This window comes from Pinus tabuliformis, chromosome X (assembly GCF_031772625.1).
Source record: "Pinus tabuliformis cultivar Carrire ecotype Pingquan chromosome X, CPIR1, whole genome shotgun sequence".
Classification (NCBI taxonomy): Eukaryota; Viridiplantae; Streptophyta; class Pinopsida; order Pinales; family Pinaceae; genus Pinus; species Pinus tabuliformis.
In genome coordinates this window covers 319831325-319854783 of record NC_142308.1, presented here as the reverse complement: position 1 = coordinate 319854783, position 23459 = coordinate 319831325, and the positions used below count along the sequence as shown (strand labels likewise).

General features: G+C 39.9%; 1 protein-coding gene across 4 annotated transcripts in view; it reads left to right on the top strand.

Moving 5' to 3' along the window:
• The window catches only part of LOC149139739 (zerumbone synthase-like), a 230970-nt gene that overhangs the window by 5202 nt on the left and 202309 nt on the right, over positions 1 to 23459 (top strand). For 3 of the 4 annotated variants that reach the window (XM_089449958.1, XM_089449957.1, XM_089449953.1), the window contains exon 2: positions 1203 to 1278. The exons of the other annotated variant lie outside the window; for it this stretch is intronic. In XM_089449958.1, the coding sequence (XP_089306084.1) occupies positions 1229 to 1278 (50 nt within the window). In that variant the 5' untranslated portion in view covers positions 1203 to 1228. The remainder of the gene's footprint in view (positions 1 to 1202; positions 1279 to 23459) is intronic. 4 annotated transcript variants of the gene reach the window in all.

Below are 23459 nucleotides of genomic sequence, written 5' to 3'. Positions count from 1 at the left end.
TAGCTTGTGGATAATAAGGAGTAGAACTATCATGCAAAAGTCCTAATTTGGGAGTTAACTCACTCATCATGTGATTGCGAAAATGCGACCCATGATCTGTAACTATAGCCCGTGGTACACCAAACCGAGCAACCACGTGGTTGAAAAATCAAAGTGCAGTCGTCTTGCCTCTATTATTTAATTTCGACATCGCCCCGGCCCATTTTGTGAAATATTCTATGGCAACTATAATGTACTTGGGCCTGTTACACAGTAATTTGTCACTGACCTCATCTCAGTCCCTCCACTGTGTCATACATCAGATAAACATGTTCATATCTTCCCACTCATGCAAGAAGATTAAGAAAGTGCTCTCTAATGCTGAAGATTGACCCTTTTTGCCTAAGTTTCTACATCGTCGCTAGTAAACCCTTAAAATGTGTGACGGTTCCCTGTCATGAACTGTATCGTTGCGACATCATCGCAGTTGTACACCTGTTTCCTGCGACGGTTGAATTTTAGGGTTCAGTGCAAGTCTTCCATATGTTTATTGCGACGATTGGTCCAAACACATTTCTCCCTTGCGATGTTGTCACTAAGCTCTAGTTCATGACCTGCGATGATTCAAATTAAGCGAATTAGTTCAAACAGTCGGCCTTCTAGGTGATTCTAGAGCTGGTTGTTGGGTTAGATTGGTTCGCCTTTCCTCCTCTGGGATGGTAGTTCTACCTTTTATGAAACCTCCCTTGAGGATAAGCTCCCTTTCCCTCATTTCATGGAGGCTCCTCCTCCTATAAAAACACTCACCATTTCTATGATCAGCTAGTTCCCAGTTACAGATTGCTAGTTGGATTGAAGCAAATTAGATAGCTTTGGTGTGAGTTTGACAAGTGTGGAATTGCTGATAGTTTGGTAAGAGATTGTGGAGTGCCTTAACCTTGCATTATAGTTTGTGAGTGAGAGAGAGAGAGATTACCCATTTGGGAGACCCATTTTTGGGAGTGAATGCTTGAAGGAATGTACCAGTTGGATGCTCTTAGAAGGCTTGCAATGTCAATGCTTGGTTGTAAGCTTTTCTCTTGATTTATTTTAATACAATCAATAACAATTTCCTATATCTTGTGTACAATTTACTTGATAGCTTATGATTCCTTGACTTTATAAGTAAATAGATCATTGTTATTCTCGGTTACATGCTCTATTATTTTCTTATTGTGTTTTAGGTTGATTGCTCATTAAGGAGAAGGAAATGGAAGCCCGAGTGACGCAACGAAAGCTTCACCAAACACCGGTTTTGAGGTAGGCCTCCAACAATGACTATTTAATGAAATCGATTGTTGTTTTGTTTTGTTGTGACTAGACACACTCTAGGGCTAGAGGAGTTGCCGCTATCCGCAGAGGGAATAGTTTCCTACTTACACAAGTTGGCAACTCCACTGGGGACTCCTTCATATGTTCTCTTCTTATTTACTCTAGGTTTGATTTAGTGTCTCTTGAATTTTGGGGTTGCACCTTCAGTTTTCTGGGTAACCTGGGTCAATCTGGGATTCCCTTTGACTATTTGGAAGATCAATCTAGTGTCATTTAGGTGATTTTATTTTGTCTTTTGCTTTAAGTAAGATCGTCACTGAAGATAGCTTAACAGCTGCGACGACGTCGCTGATGTTCTAGCTTTGTGCTTGTGACGATTTGGCTTTTGTCTTAGGTTGCTAGTTTAATCCCTGCGATGATTCCTGAAATCGGACCGTCTCTAAAAATAGGTGTATTCTTGGGATGACATCTCTGAAAATAGGTGCACTCTTGTGACTAGTCTTAAGTTGTCAGTGTAACACCTGCGATGATTCCTGTAAAGTTGTTTTTACAACTTTACCTCCTGAATCCATCAGTCTTGTTTATCCCCTGTTGTTTCTTGTCTCTCATCAGATTGTTTTGATTACTTTTGGTTAAGGTACCTTCTCTTTGATTTCATTGAGTGAGTCTTGTGTTTTAGACTGTGTAACCTAGCTCCGTTAAGGGTTTCGTTGAGAAAGTACATTTGCATTAAATTTTCATGTTTGAGAAATTGGAAAGCGAACTTTAAATATTTCATTAGTAGTATCGATGCACTGTAGGATTAATGTGTTGATGCATTGTTTTTCTTAGTTCTTGCACTTGCTTGTCTTGGTTTGCATTTGTTTGGAAATGAACTCTTTACCCTCCTTTGGGTTTTTGTTCATCGAAATGAATGGTGCTTTACTCATTGTAGCTGCATCCTATGAATTGTGAAAATACATTCCGTAGGGCCTGAAAACTGAAACTTAATCCAAGATTAACTCTTAAAATCAATTGAATAAACCTAAAAACACATTGGAACTTAACGCACATTATTTAGAGGTCTAGGCTAGAGATGTGCTCCGGCGTTGTTAAACCTAGTCACTATTGGTCTTTCTTAAGGTTGGGTGATTTCCTCCTTCTGTGACTCAATAGCTGCTAGTACGGACTTGAGCTCCCCGTACCGTTGAGTATATATAGGGAGACCCCACTAGGCTATCATCATACATCCATAGGAAGCCGTGTTTGCCGCCTTATGAACCATAATGCACCGAACACAACATTCGGGAAGATTGACTACCGTACAGAAAGTCCTTGGTCATTTCACTTTCATTTGATCACCAAGGTGTATATGCAGTTTTATGGTTTGTCTCGTAAAACTTTTGCGTAGTTCTCCAGAGTAGTCACTTTCGTTCCTTTTCGACTCCTTAAAAGAAAAGGATCATTTGAGCACTTGTCCTTTCAGGCTCATTAAACCTCAAAAGAGATAGAGTCACCTTTTCATCCTTTTCTTGACTCTTGAAACATGAAAAGGTCAGGTTTTGTTCCTCTGTCATAAAACTTACTGCCCATGAATTATTCTTGGTTACAGTTAGAGTTCTTGATTACAATGCACGTACATTGTTTAGGCTCATTCCCGATGGTAACCTTCCCTGAGTCTACCGGCCAAGGTATTCCACCCAGATGGAACTCCTGGTCCATTTCATCCTTTTGGAAATGTCGGTGCTCTGTATATGGCAACATTGTCCTTCCCTGGATTAACCATCGGTTTTCTCGTTTGGTTGTTTTCAACCTCGGTGGTCTCAAGCGTCATGACTCCTATTCCACCATCTCCTTCATTTGAATCATGGCATGATGATTCGAGGATTGAGCCTAGGCCTTCTTCCCTTGTTTCTTCATCCCTCTCTCTTCCTTCGCTTGGTGAAAGTTCTACCTCTAGTAACTAGGAGGCTAAAAAGAAGAAGAGGAAGAAAAAGAAGAAGAAGAAGTTGGATAAGCGTCAGGCCACACATGCAGCTTATGTTCTGAGTACATTGCAGGTCGTGCCAACTTTTGCTCCCCCGCGGAAAGTTAAGTTTCCTTGTAAATTGTGCAAGGGTGACCATCTTCTTCATGATTTTCCTCGCATTCCTAGGATTTTAGAAGTTTGGTCTCACGATCCGGCTCACCCCTCGTCATCCTCTGAAGCTCATGATGATGCTACCCTCTCAACTGGCAGCGGTAAGAAGACAGAGAATATTAGATTCCCCTATAGGCTCTGTGAAGGTAACCATCTCCTTCACCTTTGTCCGCTCCTGGATCAAGCTGCCGCTATTTTGGAAGGTCTTACAGCTTCTTCCCCTCCGCTTCTAGTTGGTTATCAGAGGCTCTCTTTAGACCCTCTCCCCATTGACAAAGAGATAGATATGGATTCTTCTCTTGTCCATCCTCCTTTTCCCGAGCCTGGCTATGCCAAGCCTGTTCCTGACCAACCATTGGTCGGAAAGAGTGTCGACTTGGGTTCACCACCCGTTGTTCACTCTGCTCTAGAAGAGCATCACGATCACACTGCTCATGTTCTTCTCGTCTTGTCAGATTCTCTTGAGTCCAAGAACAACCCTCCTATCCTAGCGGATTAAGAGAGTCCTTCAATTCTTGTAGAGCAGGGGGATACTCACACGATGCCCCCACCAAGTAGTTTTGTCGTCTCCTTCGACTGGAGCCGCTTGACTTCATTCCGCCTTCCATCCTATGTGCCTTTCCAAATTACCATACATGCCTATAATAAGGAAGTACCCCACACTCTCTTGGACAAAGGTGCATCTGTTAGTCTTATGCCTTCCACTACTTGGAAAGCTTTGGGCTCCCCACAACTTGTGCCTGTTACTCAAAATTTGTTGCCTTTCGACGGAGGAACTAGTCAACCTTTGGGGATCCTTCCAAAGTTCCTAGTTACTTTGGGAGGCAAAACCGTCTGTATAGGCGTGATGGTCGTCCAAGTTGCCTTAGATTTCAGTCTTCGCCTTGGCCGTCACTATATTTATGTCATGGGGGCTCTTGTTTCTTCACTTTTTCGTGTTGTTTGTTTTCCACACGATGGAAGAATTGTGACTATAGATCAATTATCGTTCTTTAGTCACCAGATACCTCCTGTACAACCATCGTCTCCTATCAGTTCTTGTCCACAAGCAGTGCCTTCCCCGCCACAAGTCAATTATATGGCTACACGTTCCATCTCCGCATCTGTTGATGATCATGCAGATGGTCTCGTACATCATGTACTGGGGGCATTGGAACCCGATCTGTCGTTGGTGCCCAATGACATGTATTCCTCCCAGAGTGTGTTTCTTCCATCCACTAAAGATCTCTTGGGAGTCATGTTTTTGTATGGCCCACGAATAAGTGTCCGAGGATAGTTCTGATCTTGTGTCAACCTCGTTAAGAAAATGAAACAGGGATCATGGGGCATAGTTCCTTGTATTTTTTCAAGCTCGTTAAAAAATGAAACAAGGGTTATGAGGATAGTTCTTTTACCGTGTCAACCTCATTAAAAAATGAAACAATTCCCTTTTCCAAATCGAGTCTTTGATTAAGATCTCGTAAAATCTGAATTGAGTCTTTCCAAGATCTCGAAAGTGAACCTTCATTCCATCCACCTCGTCAAATGCAATGAAGCTTGGGGGGCATGTACCTTGATTTACATCATTATGCTGGGGGCATGCGAACTTATAACAAGCAAATTTTTTCATTTCAAGGTTGTGTAAACATGAAACAAAATCCAAGTGGAGTTCTCCATGGTTCAAGGTTGTGTAAAAATGAACCAATACTCGATTTACATCTCGTGATTGCTGTTTTTATCCGCTACATTCTGCTAGATGAGCCTTGGTTGTTTCATTCCACTGCCACCATCTCTTTGGCCGATCATATGCTTTCACCTGGTTGTTTTTCCTTTCCTGAGGGACCACAATGATGAGTGGTTTTATTAGCCAGCCTCTTGACCATTACATGTTTTGAGCAGTGCCACCATTGCCGGAACCAGTTGGTACCCTTTATACCACTCATTCCTTTAGGACGAGTCACCTTTAAGCTCTTTTCTGACTCGTAAAAGATGAAAAGGTTGCCGAGTATTTTTCCCTTTTTAACTCGTTAAATGGAATAAAAAGGTAGTCCACTTTCAACTCTTTTCCAACTATATAAATGCGAAAAGATGGTTAGGCTTTTATCGTTTCAAGTTTGATTTTTGGTTATGAAACGTTGTGTCTCTGATCGCTTTTTTACATTTTCGGGTCAGGAACATTAATTATGAAAAGTACTCCTTGGTCGTAATGGTCAAGCAGTTCTCTTGAGTATTGTTTTCTACTTTTTCGGGCTCAAGGGACACAAATTTATGAAAAAGGACCCCCCTGGAGTTTTCTTTTCCATGTCTTTTTCAAACTCTCTAAACATGAAAAAGACTTCAAGTTTTACCTATGTCGAACTTGTTAAACCCTGACGACATTGGACTTGTCACCATGACAAGACTCAAGCTTCTCCTCCCTAAGGCTCACTAAACTATCACTAGGTTGGATTTGTCCGAAGGTTGGACTTATATCACAAGCATATGTTATCCCCTTCAAGCTTGTTTTTCAAAAAATAATTGGGGTACTCGCCAGCAATGATGGAGGAAAATTTGGAAGTCGTCATTGGTTACCTATGGCAGCTAGTCACTCTTGAACATCGACACTTTTGCTTCTTGTTGGGTTGGGATATCCTCACATCGTCATTAGCCTTCCGAGGTTTTGGGTTGCCATTTTGCCTCATTCCATCTGATCCATGTTTTCTTTGTTAGACCTCCAATCCCTTGGTACAAAAATGCTACCACTTTCCAGAGTCGTGTCGCCGATATGTTCAAGAGTATAATTCTTCTGCAGTTCACACCCTTACCTCCTCCTCTGATGCTTTGTTTCACCATCTACCACTTGTTCCTTATCTCGCTTCGTTGAGAGGGGGAACATTATGGTCCTCTTGTGACGAATTGCCTCCTGTCAACACCAACTCATTATCCAGGAGGTTGATCTAGAGATCCCTTTCAATACCTTGGACCTTGAATGCCTTAATGGCAAGTTCTTCGCACCTGATGACGAACTCTCATCATTGGTCTTTGATTGGGTGATTCCATGAGTGTTCAACTTCAGATCATATTTCACACTTAGTGGATTGTACTAGCAATACCTAGAGAACCATTGACATTATTGGTGGTCTCTCTCGTGCTTGTTAACAGTTTCCATCATTGACCGATAATTAAGCAACTTTGTGTCATGCTCGACTTCAGCACATCTATTCGCATGCTAGAACTTATACTATGATCAGTTAAGGTTTCAAGACCCCAGAATAAGATTACATATGTTCAGGTTGCGTGGATTGGTTTTTGATTACATACATGACTCTTTGATTGGATGGCTGCGACCATACCTGAGTCTTCACGGATGGTTGCGAACATACCTTTATCATTATATATGGTCTTATCAACTGGGTGGCTGCGTCCATACCATAGACCACATTTCATATGTTTTTCGGATGGACGTGCCCATGCCTAGAATACATGTATTTCACTATCAGAGATATCAGTTGTACTTGTGCCTATAGGTTCTTTGTGGTGGTGTTCTAGTTCGGTTATGATTTTTTAAAGCATTTCACCCCTCCCACTCTCTCAGGCTTCATGCTTTAGGGGGCATCTATTACACAGTAATTTGTCGTTGACCTCATCTCAGTCCCTCCGTTGTGTCATACATCAAATAAACATGTCCATATCTTCCCACTCGTTCAAGAACATTAAGCAAGTGCTCTCTAATGCTGAAGATTGACCCTTTTTTCCTAAGTTTATGCGTCATCGCAAGTAAACCCTTAAAATGTGCAATGGTTCCCTCTCATGAACTGTATCGTTGCGACATCGTCACAGGTGGACACCTGTTTCCTGCGACGGTCAAAATCTAGGGATCGACGCAAGTCTTCTAGATGTTTATTGCGACGATTGGTCCGAACACATTGCTCCCTTGCGATGTCATCGCTAAGCCCTAGTTCATGACCTGCGATGATCCAGATTAGGTGAATTAGTTCAAACAGTTGACCTTTTGGGTGATTCTAGAGCTAGTCGTTGGGTCATATTGGTTCACCTTTCCTCCTCTGGGATGGTAGTTCCGCATTTTACGAAACCTCCCTTGACAATAAGCTCCCTCTCCCTCATTTCATGGAGGCTCCTCCTCCTATAAAAGCACTCACCATTGCTATGATTAGCTAGTTCCTAGTTACAAGTTGCTAGTTGGATTGAAGTAGATTAGATAGCTTTGGTGTGAGTTTGACAAGTGTGGAATTGCTGATAGTTTGGTAAGAGAAATTGGAATGCCTTAATCTTGCATTAGAGTTTGTGAGTGAGAGAGAGATATTACCCATTTGGCATACCCATTTTTGAGAGTGAATGCTTGAAGGAACATACCAACTGGACCCTCTGAGAAGGCTTGTGACATCAAGGCTTGGTTGTAAGCTTTGCTCTTGATTTATTTTAATACAATCAATAATGATTTCCTATATCTTGTATACAATTTACTTGATAGCTTATGATTCCTTGACTTTATAAGTAAATAGATCATTGTTGTTCTCGGTTACGTGCTTTGTTGTTTTCATGTGTTGTTTCAGGTCGATTGCTCATTAAGGAGAAGGAAATGGAAGCTAGAGTGACATAAAGAAAGCTTCACCAAACACCGGTCTTGAGGTAGGCCTCCAACGATGACTATTTAAGGAAATTGATTGTTGTTTTGTTTTGCTGTGACTAGACCCACTCTAGCGCTAGAGGGGTTCCCTCTGTCCGCAGAGGGAACACTTTCCTACTTCACAATTTCGAATCCAAGCAGAGTTCTCCATGGTTCAAGCTTGTGTAAAAATGAACCCATACCTGATTGACATCTCGTGATTGTCATTTTTATCCCCTACATTCTACTAGATGAGCCTTGGTTGTTTCATTCCATCGCCACCATCTCTTTGGCCAATCATATGCTTTCACCTGGTTGTTTTTCCTTTCCTGAGGGACCACAACGATGAGTGGTTTTATTAGCTAGCCTCTTGACCATTACATGTTTTGAGCAGTTCCACCATTGCCGGAACTAGTTTCTACCCTTTATACCACTCGTTCCTCTAGGATGAGTCACCCTTAAGCTCTTTTCTGACTCATAAAAGATGAAAAGATTGCTAAGTATTTTTCCATTTTTAACTCATTAAACAGAATAAAAAGGCGGTCCACTTTCAGCTCTTTTTCGACCGTATAAATGTGAAAAGATGGCTGGCTTTTTTCGTTTCATGTTTGATTTTCGGTTATGAAACGTTGTGTCTTTGATCGCTTTTTTACATTTTCGGGTCACGAACAATATTTATGAAAGGTACTCCTTGGTCGTAATGGTCAAGTGGTTCTCTCGAGTATTGTTTTCTACTCTTTCGGGCTCGAGGGACACAACTTTACGAAAAGGAGTCTTGAGGAAAGTTCTAATATTGTGTCGACCTCATTTAAAAAATGTCATCTGTTACACAGTAATTTGTCACTGACCTCATCTCAGTCCCTCCGTTGTGTCATACATCAGATAAACATGTCCATTTCTTCCCACTCATGCAAGAAGATTAAGCAAGTGCTCTCTAATGCTAAAGATTGACCCTTTTTTCCTAAGTTTCTGCATCGTTGCAAGTAAACCCTTAAAATGTGCAACGGTTCCCTATCATGAACTGTATCATTGCGACATTGTCACCGGTGTACACCTGTTTCCTGTGACGGTTGAAATTTAGGTCTCAGCACAAGTCTTCCAAACGTTTATTGCGATGATTAGTCCAAACACATTTCTCCCTTGCGATGTCATCGCTAAGCCTTAGTTCATGACCTGCAACGATCCAGATTAGGTGAATTAGTTCAAACAGTCAGCCTTCTGGGTGATTCTAGAGCTAGTTGTTGGGTCAGATTGGTTCGGCTTTCCTCCTCTGGGATGGTAGTTCCGAGTTTTACAAAACCTCCCCTAAGGATAAGCTCTCTCTCCCTCATTGTATGGAGGCTCCTCCTCCTATAAAAGCACTCACCATTGTTATGATCAGCTAGTTCCTAGTTACAGGTTTCTTGTTGGATTGAAGTAGATTAGATAGCTTTGGTGTGTGTTTGACAAGTGTGGAATTGCTGATAGTTTGGTAAGAGATTCTGGAGTGCCTTACCCTTGAATTAGAGTTTGTGAGTGAGAGAGAGAGATTACCCATTTGGGAGACCCATTTTTGAGAGTGAATGCTTGAAGGAGCATACCAGATGGACCCTCTGAGAAGTCTTGCGACATCAAGGCTTGGTTGTAAGCTTTTCTCTACATTTATTTTAATACAATCAATAATGATTTCCTACATCTTGTGTACAATTTACTTGATAGCTTATGATTTCTTGACTTTGTATGTAAATAAACTGTTGTTGTTCTCAGTTACGTGCTCTGTTGTTTTCTTGTGGTGTTTTAGGTCGTTTTCTCATTAAGGAGAAGGAAATGGAAGTTGGAGTGATGCAACGAAAGCTTCACCAAACACCAGTTTTGAGGTAGGCCTCCAACGATGACTATTTAACGAAATCGATTATTGTTTTGTTTTGCTATGACTAGATCCGCTCTAGGGCTAGAGGGGTTGCCTCTGTCCATAGAGGGAACACTTTCTTACTTCACAAGGCCCCCTGTCTAAGGTGGGGTTACATGTCATGAAGTTAATGCCCCATTTGGTGAATGGTCCAACAACGACAAGAGGACACAATCATGCAGGTCGTAATGAAGCTTTACGTTCATAGATCTGACATGCATGACAACTTCTCACGGAAATAATGTGATCTTTGAATATGGAAGGCCAGAAGTAACCAGCACGGAGAATTCTTTGTGCGGTAGCAGAACTAGATAAGTTTCCACCACAAGCACTTGAATTGCAATCATTCAAAACTTTCTTGGCTTCCTCATGAATGAGGCACCTTCATAAAATTGTATCGATACCATGATGGTAAAGAGTGTTGCCAATGATCAGATAATCTTTGGATTGGTATCAGATATGTCATTGTTGCGAGCGAGAGGTATTAGGCCATAAAGTTTGGGTCTGGAGATAAATCAGTGTATCTCCATACCATGGGTTAGATGACAAAATCAGGAATAGAAACTCATCTAGAATTGATGGTTCTAATGTTTATTCAATTGTATTCGAGGGAAGGTCGCAAAGAAGCTCGGCGAAGACTAGAGATTTCTTTGATTTGGATTGGATGTATTCCAAATCAAATTCCTGCTAAATGACGATCCATTTTGAGTAATTTTCCTCGAGCAATTGACGTGACAAAATATATGTCATAGGGTTGCAATTAGAAATGACAGTGGTCTTCCGAAACAGGATATAGTGGAAAAATCTCTCTACCGATTAAACAACAACCAGAGCTAACTTTTCGACATAAGAGTACTTAACTTCTGTATCATTGAGATTCTGGCTCAAGTAATGTATCAGATGTTAAATTCCATCTTCCTCTTGGACTAAAACCATTCCAATGGTTGTATATGTAGCTAGGAGATACAGGAAGTAGTCATTTTGATAATTCGGGGAATACATTAATGATGCTCTAATCAAGGTATCTTTAAGAGCATCAAAGGAAGCTTGCGCTACCCCATCCCAATGGAAGGGTATCACTTTTTTCAAAAGACGAGTAAATCCTTTAGCCATTTTAACATAATTGGCAATGAACCTCCTCAAAAAGTTAGCCTTCCCATGGAGTCTTTGTAACTGTAATAGATTGGAAAGTGGAGGCAAGTCAAGAATTGCCTAAACCTTAAGTGGGTTGAGTCGAATTCCTTCCTTAGACACTACAAAACCAAGAAAATGACCAAAACCAACACAAAACACACATTTGTGTGGATTGAGACATATTTTTTAGTGTTGGCACCATAAAAGTATAGCTCTCAAATGATGTCGGTGATCGACTGCTTTCATGAATGAGTAGGTAAATCATCAAGGTATAGTTGAACAATATGTTTGATGTCATGGAAGGCATAATTCATTGCCCTCTGAAAAGTTTCCCCTGCATTCTTCAAATGAAAAGGGAGTTTCCTGTAAGCGAATGTTCCCCATGGAAAAATAAAAGTAGTTTTAGATTGGTCCTCTCCGCAGATATTGATCTGATTATAGCTGGAAAAACCATCCATGAATGAGAATATTTCACATCTAGCACATTCATCAATAATCTAGTCCATAAAGGGAGTGGGATAATTGTTGTTTAGACAAGCCTGATTAACATCCCTATAATCAATGCACACTTGTATTGTCCCTTGTTTCTTCATGACAAGAACAATATTGGAAACCCAATAAGTAAGAGGAATAGGGTAAATGAAACCAGCATGCAAGAGTTTTTCAACTTATGTTTTAATGGCAACAACCTTCTTTGGATGCACAGGATGGAGGTGTTATTGCAGTGGTTTGACATCAGGATACATTTTGATTTCATGTTCAACTATACTAGAGTCAATTCCTAGAATCTCCTCATATGAACATGCAAATATATCTTGGAATTCATGAAAAAGAGCACGGTAAATATCAAGTTCTGATGGAGAAAAAGATTTTCCAACATGAATGTTTTCTACAATGTTAGGTTTGGTCAAAATATGGATAGAAATCATTTCTTCGATATATGACAGGTTTCGCTTAGAATCTATTGTATCTATGAAAACAAAATTCGAAAGGAAATCAACAACTGAAGGGTGATTAAGTTCATTTGAATAATATTTTATGTAATCGAGAAGATGGGAATGAGGATGTGTTGTGGTCACCAACAACCCCCCTCTTTGTTTGATATTAGCAATAACACCAAGCAAAGGGGGACCCTTAGCAAGAAATCCAAAAAATATTTTTATCAAAATTTTTGTATTTTAACTCCCTAAAGCTAGATCGCATCGCGAAGAGAGAGTGAAGCGTTTCCTATGTGCATAAATAAGCTGCGAAGAAGCGACGCGAAATTCATCGCATCACATATATTGAAAGCACCCTTAAATGAAAAATCTAAAGGAATCGCCGACGGCCGATATGCGACGTCGCACATCGCAACATCGCATAATCAGCACACAGTGGTTAAATGAAAAACGCGATCTCGCGATCTGCGATCCTGCGATTTGCGATCTGCGATGAATGAGACTATCAATCCCTGCGATGACACTTCTTGACATCACAATCCTCGATGCTGCGATGCGAATCGCAGAAACCATTTATCGCAAGGTTTCCTCGACATAGTCTGTAAACCCAAAATTGAGCGCGCACCTTAAAGGGAAATTAATGATTGTACGCCTGAGTATCCAAGAATGATTGTGTTGCGTTTTTCGAAGAGTCAAGTCATTATGAGTGTCATGATTATGCATTCATTGGAACTTAATGCTTTCATGTCAATCTTTTCGTAATTCTTCTTTTCCTTTGCGTAAACTGTAAGGCAGCAACTAATATAAATCAATATGCAGGAAACATCTAAGGAAAAGGGGAAGGCGCCAATACTAGGAGAACAGAGAGGAGATGCCTTCGCAAATGGTTGCCGCATGCAGCAAGACCACGGATTCCAGGGTATCACTCAACAGATACTGATGGAAATAGACTATCCAAGACTCAGAGTCAAAGGCGCACAAAAGCAGCATGTTTGCAAAAGATCCTGAAGCTCAGACTGGGTAAAGCAAAAAGAAAAACGCCAAAGAGGGAAGACGCTCCAGAAAATCCTGGAACAAAGAACGGAAGCAAGTTTCAATATAGAAGATTGTTCAGGCAATGAAATCCCTAACTCATTGAGTCATTCGCAAGGCTGGAAACCAAAATAGCAACAGCACAATCAGTTTGAAAGAAATTTGGGTTGCACTAAGTATACACACAGCGAATACACCCAGCCAGAGGAAGATTTTCAAAAATATCTCCTAGTTTGTCAGAAAGAGGTGCCAGCTCTTGTTATTTCTACTTTTATCGCTCGAACGAAAGGAAAAGACAACCAGCCAAATCTTTCCAGGCAAACGTTTCATTGCTTACAGCACTAAGGAACAGATACAAAAACGGTTAGAAATTAGATTCAATTTTTAGAAATAAATTTGTTTTAGTAAAAGGGCGGTCATTTGAAGCCGTTTCCTAAATTTGTGTAATTAAGATTAATTAGTTAGTAGTATTTAACCCTTCTCATGGCATTTGGAGAAGGGTCCAGAAATTTGTCAAAAAACTTGTCCTCAGAACATGCACTTTTGCACCCTCGGAGGGGGTTTTTGATGAATGGATGGATCAAGATTTATTTATGTTTGCATTTTAATGTCTGCTACTGATGTTGCACTTCTGTACTCCTAGTAGATATTAGAACAAGTAGAGATAAATCGTTATTGCTTGAAGTTTATGAGTGAAATCAGTCATAAATGGTACTTTTATCTCTTGACCAATTTCTGCTTATATTCTGAGAGTGATATGCAGCTGAGTTGTTTGTATGTTAACGTATGAATGTGTGGGTTACCATTTGGCACTTCTGTACGGTGGAGTCATTTATTTGTGCTTGACATATGAATAACTTATTATGCGATATGCTGTTCACAACTGTTTTGTCTAACTTTTTATGCAGAATAGTTTATCTTAATTGATTTCTATTCTTATGATAGCTGAATGATATTTATTACCAGTTATTGTTCGAAATCTTTTTAGATCGCATAATAGAGGAAATCTACCCCGGGTTAGCGTAGATTAGATGTGTTGTTTTTTATTAGATTACAATAGCATAGAGTCAGTTTAGAAGTTAGAATTAAATTAGCTTAAAAATATACTTCTATATCAGCATCATCAAACTCTACACACACACACACCCCTTAGATTGGGAAACTGGTCCCATTATCCCCAGTCGGACCCACTATACCAAACGGATAAGGAGCTGCCAACCAAGTTCTGGACTGGGTGGGTATCCCCCTTGTTGTCGACCCGATTTCCGGGCCCTCAACATATTTGGCGCTAGAAGGAGGGCACGAACTATGAATGGCACCTAAATCAAAATCTAAATACCATTCTGAGAGTAAATCACCCTCATCAACTCCCCCAACTTCTCCAGTACGGTTAAACCCGGAGTTAGAGGTCGCTCGAGTATCCACCACTGCTACATACCCTAATATATCAGACCAACTTATTATTGAACCCCCTGAAATTCAAACTCTGATTCGTAAACTCCAGGGATTCTCTATTTTCAATCAATGGTCTGATAAATCTCAAAGCAGTGTGACTTCGCAATACAATCCTGCTCATCCCCTGACCAGATTGAAGAGTGAAAAGTTTGGCATCCAGCCAACTGAACTTCCTCTCCCCACTAGGAAAAGAGCAAGGAAAACACCACCATAGTCTAACAGTGAGACTCTTTCATCTACTTCGTCCATTTCAACTCCCTCACCGCGAAGTCAACCACCCACATCTTCATTCCAAATCACTCATCCATCTTCCACAACCCTTCCTCTTCAATCATCAAAGATCATAATATCTTCATCTTCTCAACATAAGGGATCATCCCCTGCACTTTCATTAACTAGCAGCTCAACGATGGCCCAGTCTCCATGGAACAACCCTGGGGCGGTTTTAATGCCTCCACCCCTGAGTCCAATACCGGCCCATCCTGAGAAATGGCTACCTAAATTCAATCCAGAAACAGGCATGCTAGCTGAAGAGCATATCAATAATTTCATGCTTTCTGTTAATCTCAATGGAGTTACCAACGAAGATGCTGTTGTCCGGCTTTTTCCCTATACAATGCAAGGAACAGCCGGGTCATGGTACTTCTCGTTACCTTCCGGGTCTATCACAAGCTGGGACATTTTTTAGAGTCAATTCCTTACCAAGTTCGGTGATGACAGATCAACAGCGACATTGATTAATGACCTATCCAATCTTAAAGTTAAGGCTAGAGAACCCATTAAAGATTTCAATTTACGGTTCAATAAGATCCTCAACAAAATTCCCGCTGCTTCTCAACCCAGCGAGGAAGTAAGATGTGAATGGTATATCACGGCCTTACCATCAAAATTGGCTATCTTCGTAGATAGGGCAAACAAGACGACCTTAGTTGAAAACTTGACAGAGGCGTTAGCAGTAGAAAAGTGCGTAGTGGCCCTAGAAAAGAGATCTGCCATAGAAGAACGCAAATCTAAGAAAATCTCTTTCAAAGAAGACACCAAGAAGAAACAAACGAAAGATCCTTTCGATTTGGAAGGATTACAAAAAGTGTTAAAGGCCATGTCCGATGAGATGATTGACATAAAAAAACAAGTAGCAGAAACTTCTTCAAGAAAGCCCTACAGAGCTTTTAAAAGAAATCCTCCCATGGATGTCAGACCACCCAATGTTGTCTCAAACGTCGAATCTGAAGAAGAACAAGAAGAAGAGAACACCACTGAAGGGCAAACCGATGATGAAGAAGTTGTGGAACTACAAGGAATGTGGGATTTCATCCTCCCACAAGATGAAGATCAAGAAGCATTCTCGGTTAGCACACGAACCAAAAACCAGCTTGATCCTCCCCAAACTACCCCTAAACAGAAGGGCGCAAGCCCTGCAACAAAAGATAAGGTCGCAACAAAAAAAACAACCGCTAGAGCGACCCAATTTAGCCCAGTCCAATCAGATCAAGCACCTCCATCAAGAACACTGATAGTGTCGGATGAAATGGAGTATAACATTATCGATGACATGAAAACGACTAGGGCTAATATCACTCTTTACGAATTGAGCAAATTGAAACATCAACAGAAAATAATGATGAAGGAATTACATGCCGTGCCTACTACATCCTTACCTACAGCCGTAGCTTCCGACAACATGGGAAGACCTCCAACCAACACGATCAATAAGATTGATCCAAATGACATCGCCTTGATTGGAGGAAGATCAAGATCTCATACTCCTCCTTTTCTTCTCACTTATGAAATTTTCAATAAAAACGTGCACAATTGCTTACTCGATTCTGGTGCTTCAACGAATATTTTACCCAGATCAATATGTGCCAAATTGAATGTTCAACCACAAAAATCCGCAGTGCGCATAGTTCAACTTGATTGATCTCAAGTCGAAGTGATTGGTGAACTTAATCAAGTGACCATAAGATTGTCGTCTAACCCGAAGGTATGCCAGGTTATTGACATTCTAGTAGCTGATATCCCTGAATTCTATGGTTTGATTCTTAGCAGGGATTGGTCTGAAAAACTCCACGGATATTTCTCAACCGACTGGTCGCACATGTGGTTACCCTACAACGGTAAACCGAATCAAATAAAGGTTGAACGAGAGTTGCACCAAAAATACATAGTGACGGAATTGGAAGGAGAGAATGAAGCAATAGCATACAACAGCAGTATCATAGGCAATTACTCGGTAGATTCTTTCCTCGGCAATTTCAATGCTCATACCTCGCCTTACTTAGAAAATTCAGTTTTGTCCCAAGTTGAAAATTTTTCCCAAACTGATAATTCAAAATGTGTTAATTTTTTAGATAACCCTGTAAATACATCTTTGTTTTGGAAATTATATTTTGATGGCTCCAAATCTAACGAGGGAGCAGGAGCAGAATGCGTTCTGATTAGCCCAGACGGAAGTAAGACCATGCTTACGTGCAGACTTGAGTTCGATTGCACTAACAACACAGCGGAATACGAGGCCTTGGTGCAAGGCCTATACAAAGCAATCGGGTTGAACGTTAAGTATCTTCAAGTCTTTGGAGACTCTGAGATCGTCGTCAAACAGGTACGTAACACCATACATTGCCTATCAAGTCATTTGAAGCACTATCAATCTTTAGTACAACATCTGACTGCACATTTCGTAGCATTCAATATTTCGTCAATCCCAAAACTCCAAAATGCGAGCGCAGACTTGTTAGCTAACGTAGCCTCTAGACTTATTCCCTCCGAAGATTTTAGTCCAGATAGATTCTCAATAGAATTAATCTTTAGACCATCCATCCCTGACAACATCACCAACTGGAGAGTATTCAACGACGATCCTGACATTGTAAACTTCCTCACTTCTGAAGGATCCTACTCAAACCAAATAATTGACGAAGACCATCATGATCACCAAATACAACAAAATAGCACTGATAATGCTATACCTAAATCGGTGGTTAAGTTAGAAGACTTATATGATCTAAAAAGTCGGTTTAAAAGGTCTGCCAATTCTAAACTCTACAGTTCGACTCTGAACTATGAATTAGTGAACCTAGGAACCGATGAGAAGCCACAAAACATTAATCTAGGCCACGACCTAGCCCCTGAAGAAAAATCAGCATATATCCGTCTTCTGAGACAATACAAAAACGTTTTTGCCTGGAATTACGATGAGCTGAAGACATACAACACTTCTATCATTCAACACACTATCCCTATGATTGACAATGAAAAACCTGTCTAGCAGAAACTCAGAAAAATCCACCCCAACTTAGAAAATCAGATAAAGACTGAGTTAAATAAGTTGTTGAGAGCCAGAATAATTTTCCCCGTCAGACATTCCAAATGGGTATCCAATATGGTCCCTGTTAGAAAGAAAAACGGAGATATTAGGATCTGTATCGATTTTCGGAATATCAACAAAGCCTGTCAAAAAGACAATTTTCCCCTCCCACCTATGGAACAAATATTACAAGCACTAGCCAGCTCAGAATTAATGTCTTTTCTGGATGGATTTTCAGGATACAATCAAGTGCTGGTACATCCCGATGATCCGTTAAAAACCACATTCCGAACCAAATGGGGCACATATGCATATCGGAAGATGCCATTTGGTCTGATCAATGCCGACGCTACCTTTCAGAGAGCCATGGACATCGCGTTTAAAGGATTAGTCAATAAATCTGTAGTGATTTACTTGGATGATATAACAGTGTACTCCAAGAAGCGAAGCGACCATCTCAAAGACTTGAAACAAATCTTTTAAATATTTTTAAGGTATGGGATTTCACTTAACCCAAAGAAATATTTTTTCGCATTAAGTGAAGGGAAATTACTAGGATTCATAGTGTCGAAATCTGGTATTCACATTGAACCTGACAGAATCAAAGAAATTTCTGAAATATCCATGCCCCATAACAAAAAGGTCATGCAATCTTTCCTTGGTCAAATCAATTTTGTGAAAAGGTTCGTCCCGGATTTTTCACGTATTATTTCTCCTTTACAAAATATGATAAAAAAGAATTCAAATTTTAAATGGGGTCAAGACGAACATGAAGCATTCAATTTGATCAAACAAGCTATCATCAACGCTCCATCTTTAGCGACCCCAAATTTTTCAGAATCTTTTATCTTATACACATTTGCCTCAGAAAAATCTTATGCTGCGATTTTAACTCAAGCAAATCAAGAGAAGGCGGAAGCTCCAATCGCATTTTTTAGCTCGAACTTACAAGGTGCTGAACTCAATTATTCAGACGTGGAGAAATAGGCATATGCTGTTTTCAAAGCGATCAAGTATTTCAGACCTTTCTTACTTAAAGCCCATACCAAAGTCATAGTGTTGTTTCCAGCGGTAAGAAACCTTCTGATACAGAAGGATGTGGGTGAAAAGAGAGCAAATTGGATTACCGCCTTACAAGAATACGATCTTGAGATCAAGCCAGCAAACATTGTAAGAGGTCAAGGCTTCTGCAAGATGTTAGCTGGAGCATCGCAAATTCCTGAGAACTCATCTGAAGAGGTACATACGTATGAGGTAAGCCTAAACAACGCAGAATCCTTATATGTTGACACCATTTATTATCTTAAGAACGGGTATGCTCCATCACACCTGGACCACACCAAGAAAAGAGCTCTGAGATTGAAAGCTAAACAATACCAGCTCATAAATAATGTTCTGTTTAAAAGGAATTACGATTCTGTACTTCTTAGGTGTCTTGAGAAAACTGAAGCCGAAAAGGTTTTGCAGGAACTCCACGATGGACCAGCAGGTGGACACTATGCTGGAGAAGCTACTGCCCATAAAATTTTACGTGCAGGATATTATTGGCCCACGCTGTTCAAAGACTCATACAATTATGTAAGGAAATGCCAAGTCTGCCAGACTGCTGCAGGGAGACAAAAGAAATCGTCCATGCCACTGCAGTCGGTTAACATCGAGCAACCATTCAGCCAATGGGGCTTGGACATAATAGGTGAGATCGTTCCTCACTCTTCTAAGCAACATAGGTATATCCTCACGGCAACAGATTATTTTACTAAATGGGTAGAAGCAGTTCCTCTCAGGACAGCTAATTCTGAAAACATTATTGAATTCATAGATCAATTTATCATCACTAGGTCTGGATTGCCAATGGCCTTAATGTTTGATAATGCCTCATACTTTTCTGGAAATACAATGATTGAGTTTTCACTTAAAAGAGGGTTCAAACTGAAGTATTCTGCCAATTACTACCCACAAGGTAATGGGTTGGCTGAATCAACAAACAAGAACCTAATCAGGATTATTAAAAAGACAGTCGACCAAAACCAAAAGAATTGGCACAAAGCGCTGGTAAATGCTTTATGGGCAGATAGAATTACGAAGAAAGCTTCAATCGGCACTTCTCCCTTTAATTTAGTTTATGGGAAAGAAGTGGTTCTTCCAACTCACTTAGTCATTCCCTCTTTATCTTTAGTACAATACATCGATGAAGTATCTACTTCCTCCTTACAACTGAGACAAATGGAAATAATTAAACTAGAAGAACAACGAGAACAAGCTAAGAAAACCCATGCTCACCACCAAGCGCTAATAAAATCCTCTTTTGACTCAAGCATAATGACCAGAAAAAACTTTCAGATGGGAGATTTAGTTTTAAAATGGGATAAGGCTCATGAAGAAAAGGGCAAACATACGAAATTTCAGAAGCTATGGCTTGGTCCTTTTCAAATTGTAGAAATCATAGGCCCATCGACGTTTGTGTTGCAGGATTTGGCAGGTAGAAGAGATTCTTTGCCTGTGAATGGACAGATTCTTAAAATGTATTTTCCATAGAAGATCATTCTTCTATTTTTGTAGGATAGTTTTAGTTTTTATTTGTTTTTCCCTTTCTTATAAATAAAACCGGTTGTAAATGATCATCAAAAAGGATTCATGAAAGAGAACACTATCAGATTTTGATTATGCTTGTACAAATAGCAAAACTTTTCGAAAAATCTGATTTTTATTATTGACAAGTAGAGTTAACTTTATCCTGAATATGATGTTAGTTTCAACCTTAAAAGAAAAACTTTGACGAAAGCAACCCTTGGTAAAAAATTGTTTCATGTCAGCGCAATGAAAGGTATCATCAATAATAAAATAAATATTCTCTGTAAAGCTGCTGTTTTCAAACTCTATTATTGTCGTCTAGAGATTTCTTAAGGAAAAAAAATGACTTCCTCCCTGCTAAAGGAAATCGCAGCATTCAGAGGAACAATCCGAGAAAACACTATATCTCAAAGAATAAGAGGTCTCATCATGAGCCGGCTTATCATGATCACAGATATTATAACTTGCTGACTTTGCCAATACTGTCTATCAAAACAGGGCAACGACTCAAGATTGTTGCAATCAAAAGACAAGGGGTCTCATCACGAGCCATCTTGTTCAGCAAAAGTGTAAATCAAGTGAATGACTGTGTCATAATTTGGCCACCAAACCAAGACATTGTTCTTTAGAGAATAAAAAAGGAAAAAGTGTCAAAAAGGATTTTCCTCTGAAATGTTGTAAATAACCTCAAGCAGGAAAAAGGATCATTGTTGGATAATATGGTAACCCTGTCGAGGCTATGGACGCTTGCGGGCAACAGAGGCTCTACCTACGACAAATGAGCATATTTTAAAAAAATCCAGTACGCAGAGAAGACCTTATTTTATCTTTAAAAAGACTGAGTAATGTCTGGTATGAATGCAAGAATTAAGCCTGAGGAAGCATACAATTGGAATATGAAAAGGTTGAGACAAAGTATCGTTGACAGGATAAGGGGTAACGTACTCTATCTGTCCATAACAAAACTTAGACATACGAAAATTTTTCTGTTTCGGAAGTGGAAATTCAATAGAAAAGCAGAGATAACTGGTTCTTCACAGTGAATCGCTATTGTTGTGGTCACCAAAAACCCCCCTCTTTGTTTGATATTAGCAATAACACCAAGCAAAGGGGGACCCTTAGCAAGAAATCCAAAAAATATTTTTATCAAAATTTTTGTATTTTAACTCCCTAAAGCTAGATCGCATCGCGAAGAGAGAGTGAAGCGTTTCCTATGCGCATAAATAAGCTGCGAAGAAGCGACACGAAATTCATCGCATCGCATATATTGAAAGCGCCCTTAAATGAAAAATCTGAAGGAATCGCCGACGGCCGATATGCGATGTCGCATATCGCAACATCGCATAATCAGCACATAGTGGTTAAATGAAAAACGCGATCTCGCGATCTGCGATCTGCGATCCTGCGATTTGCGATCTACGATGAATGAGACTATCAATCCCTGCGATGACACCTCTTGACATCACAATCCTCGATGCTGCGATGCAAATCACAGAAACCACTCATCGCAAGATTTCCTCGACATAGTCTGTAAACCCAAAATTGAGCGCGCACCTTAAAGGGAAATTAATGATTGTACGCCTGAGTATCCAAGAATGATTGTGTTGCGTTTTTCGAAGAGTCAAGTCATTATGAGTGTCATGATTATGCATTCATTGGAACTTAATGCTTTCATGTCAATCTTTTCGTAATTCTTCTTTTCCTTTGTGTAAACTTTAAGGCAACAACTAATATAAATCAATATGCAGGAAACATCTAAGGAAAAGGGGAAGGCGCCAATACTAGGAGAACAGAGAGGAGATGCCTTCGCAAATGGTTGCCACATGCAGCAAGACCGCGGATTCCAGGGTATCACTCAACAGATATTGATGGAAATAGACTATCCAAGACTCAAAGTCAAAGGCGCACAAAAGCAGCATGTTTGCAAAAGATCCTGAAGCTTAGACTGGGTAAAACAAAAAGAAAAACGCCAAAGAGGGAAGACGCTCCAGAAAAGCCTAGAACAAAGAACGGAAGCAAGTTTCAATACAGAAGATTGTTCAGGCAACGAAATCCCTAACTCATTGAGTCATTCGCACGGCTGGAAACCGAAATAGCAACAACACAATCAGTTTGAAAGAAATCTGGGTTGCACTAAGTATACACACAGCGAATACACCCAGCCAGAGGAAGATTTTCAAAAATATCTCCTAGTTTGTCAGAAAGAGGTGCTAGCTCTTGTTATTTCTACTTTTATCGCTCGAACGAAAGGAAAAGACAACCAGCCGACTCTTTCCAGGCGAACGTTGCATTGCTTACAGCACTAAGGAGCAGATACAGAAACGGTTAGAAATTAGATTCAATTTTTAGAAATAAATTTGTTTTAGTAAAAGGGCGGTCATTTGAAGCCATTTCCTAAATTTGTGTAATTAAGATTAATTAGTTAGTAGTATTTAACCCTTCTCATGGCATTTGGAGAAGGGTCCGGAAATTTGTCAAAAAACTTGTCCTCAGAACATGCACTTTTGCACCCTCGGAGGGGGTTTTCGATGAATGGATGGATCAAGATTTATTTATGTTTGCATTTTAATGTCTGCTACTGATGTTGCACTTCTGTACTCCTAGTAGATATTAGAACAAGTAGAGATAAATCGTTATTGCTTGAAGTTTATGAGTGAAATCAGTCATAAATGGTACTTTTATCTCTTGACCAATTTCTGCTTATATTCTGAGAGTGATATGCAGCTGAGTTGTTTGTATGTTAACGTATGAATGTGTGGGTTACCATTTGGCACTTCTGTACGGTGGAGTCATTTATTTGTGCTTGACATATGAATAACTTATTATGCGATATGCTGTTCACAACTATTTTGTCTAACTTTTTATGTAGAATGGTTTATCTTAATTGATTTCTATTCTTATGATAGCTGAATGATATTTATTACCAGTTATTGTTCGAAATCTTTTTAGATCGCATAATAGAGGAAATCTACCCCGGGTTAGCGTAGATTAGATGTGTTGTTTTTTATTAGATTACAATAGCATAGAGTCAGTTTAGAAGTTAGAATTAAATTAGCTTAAAAATATACTTCTATATCAGCATCATCAAACTCTACACACACACACACCCCTTAGATTGGGAAACTGGTCCCATTATCCCC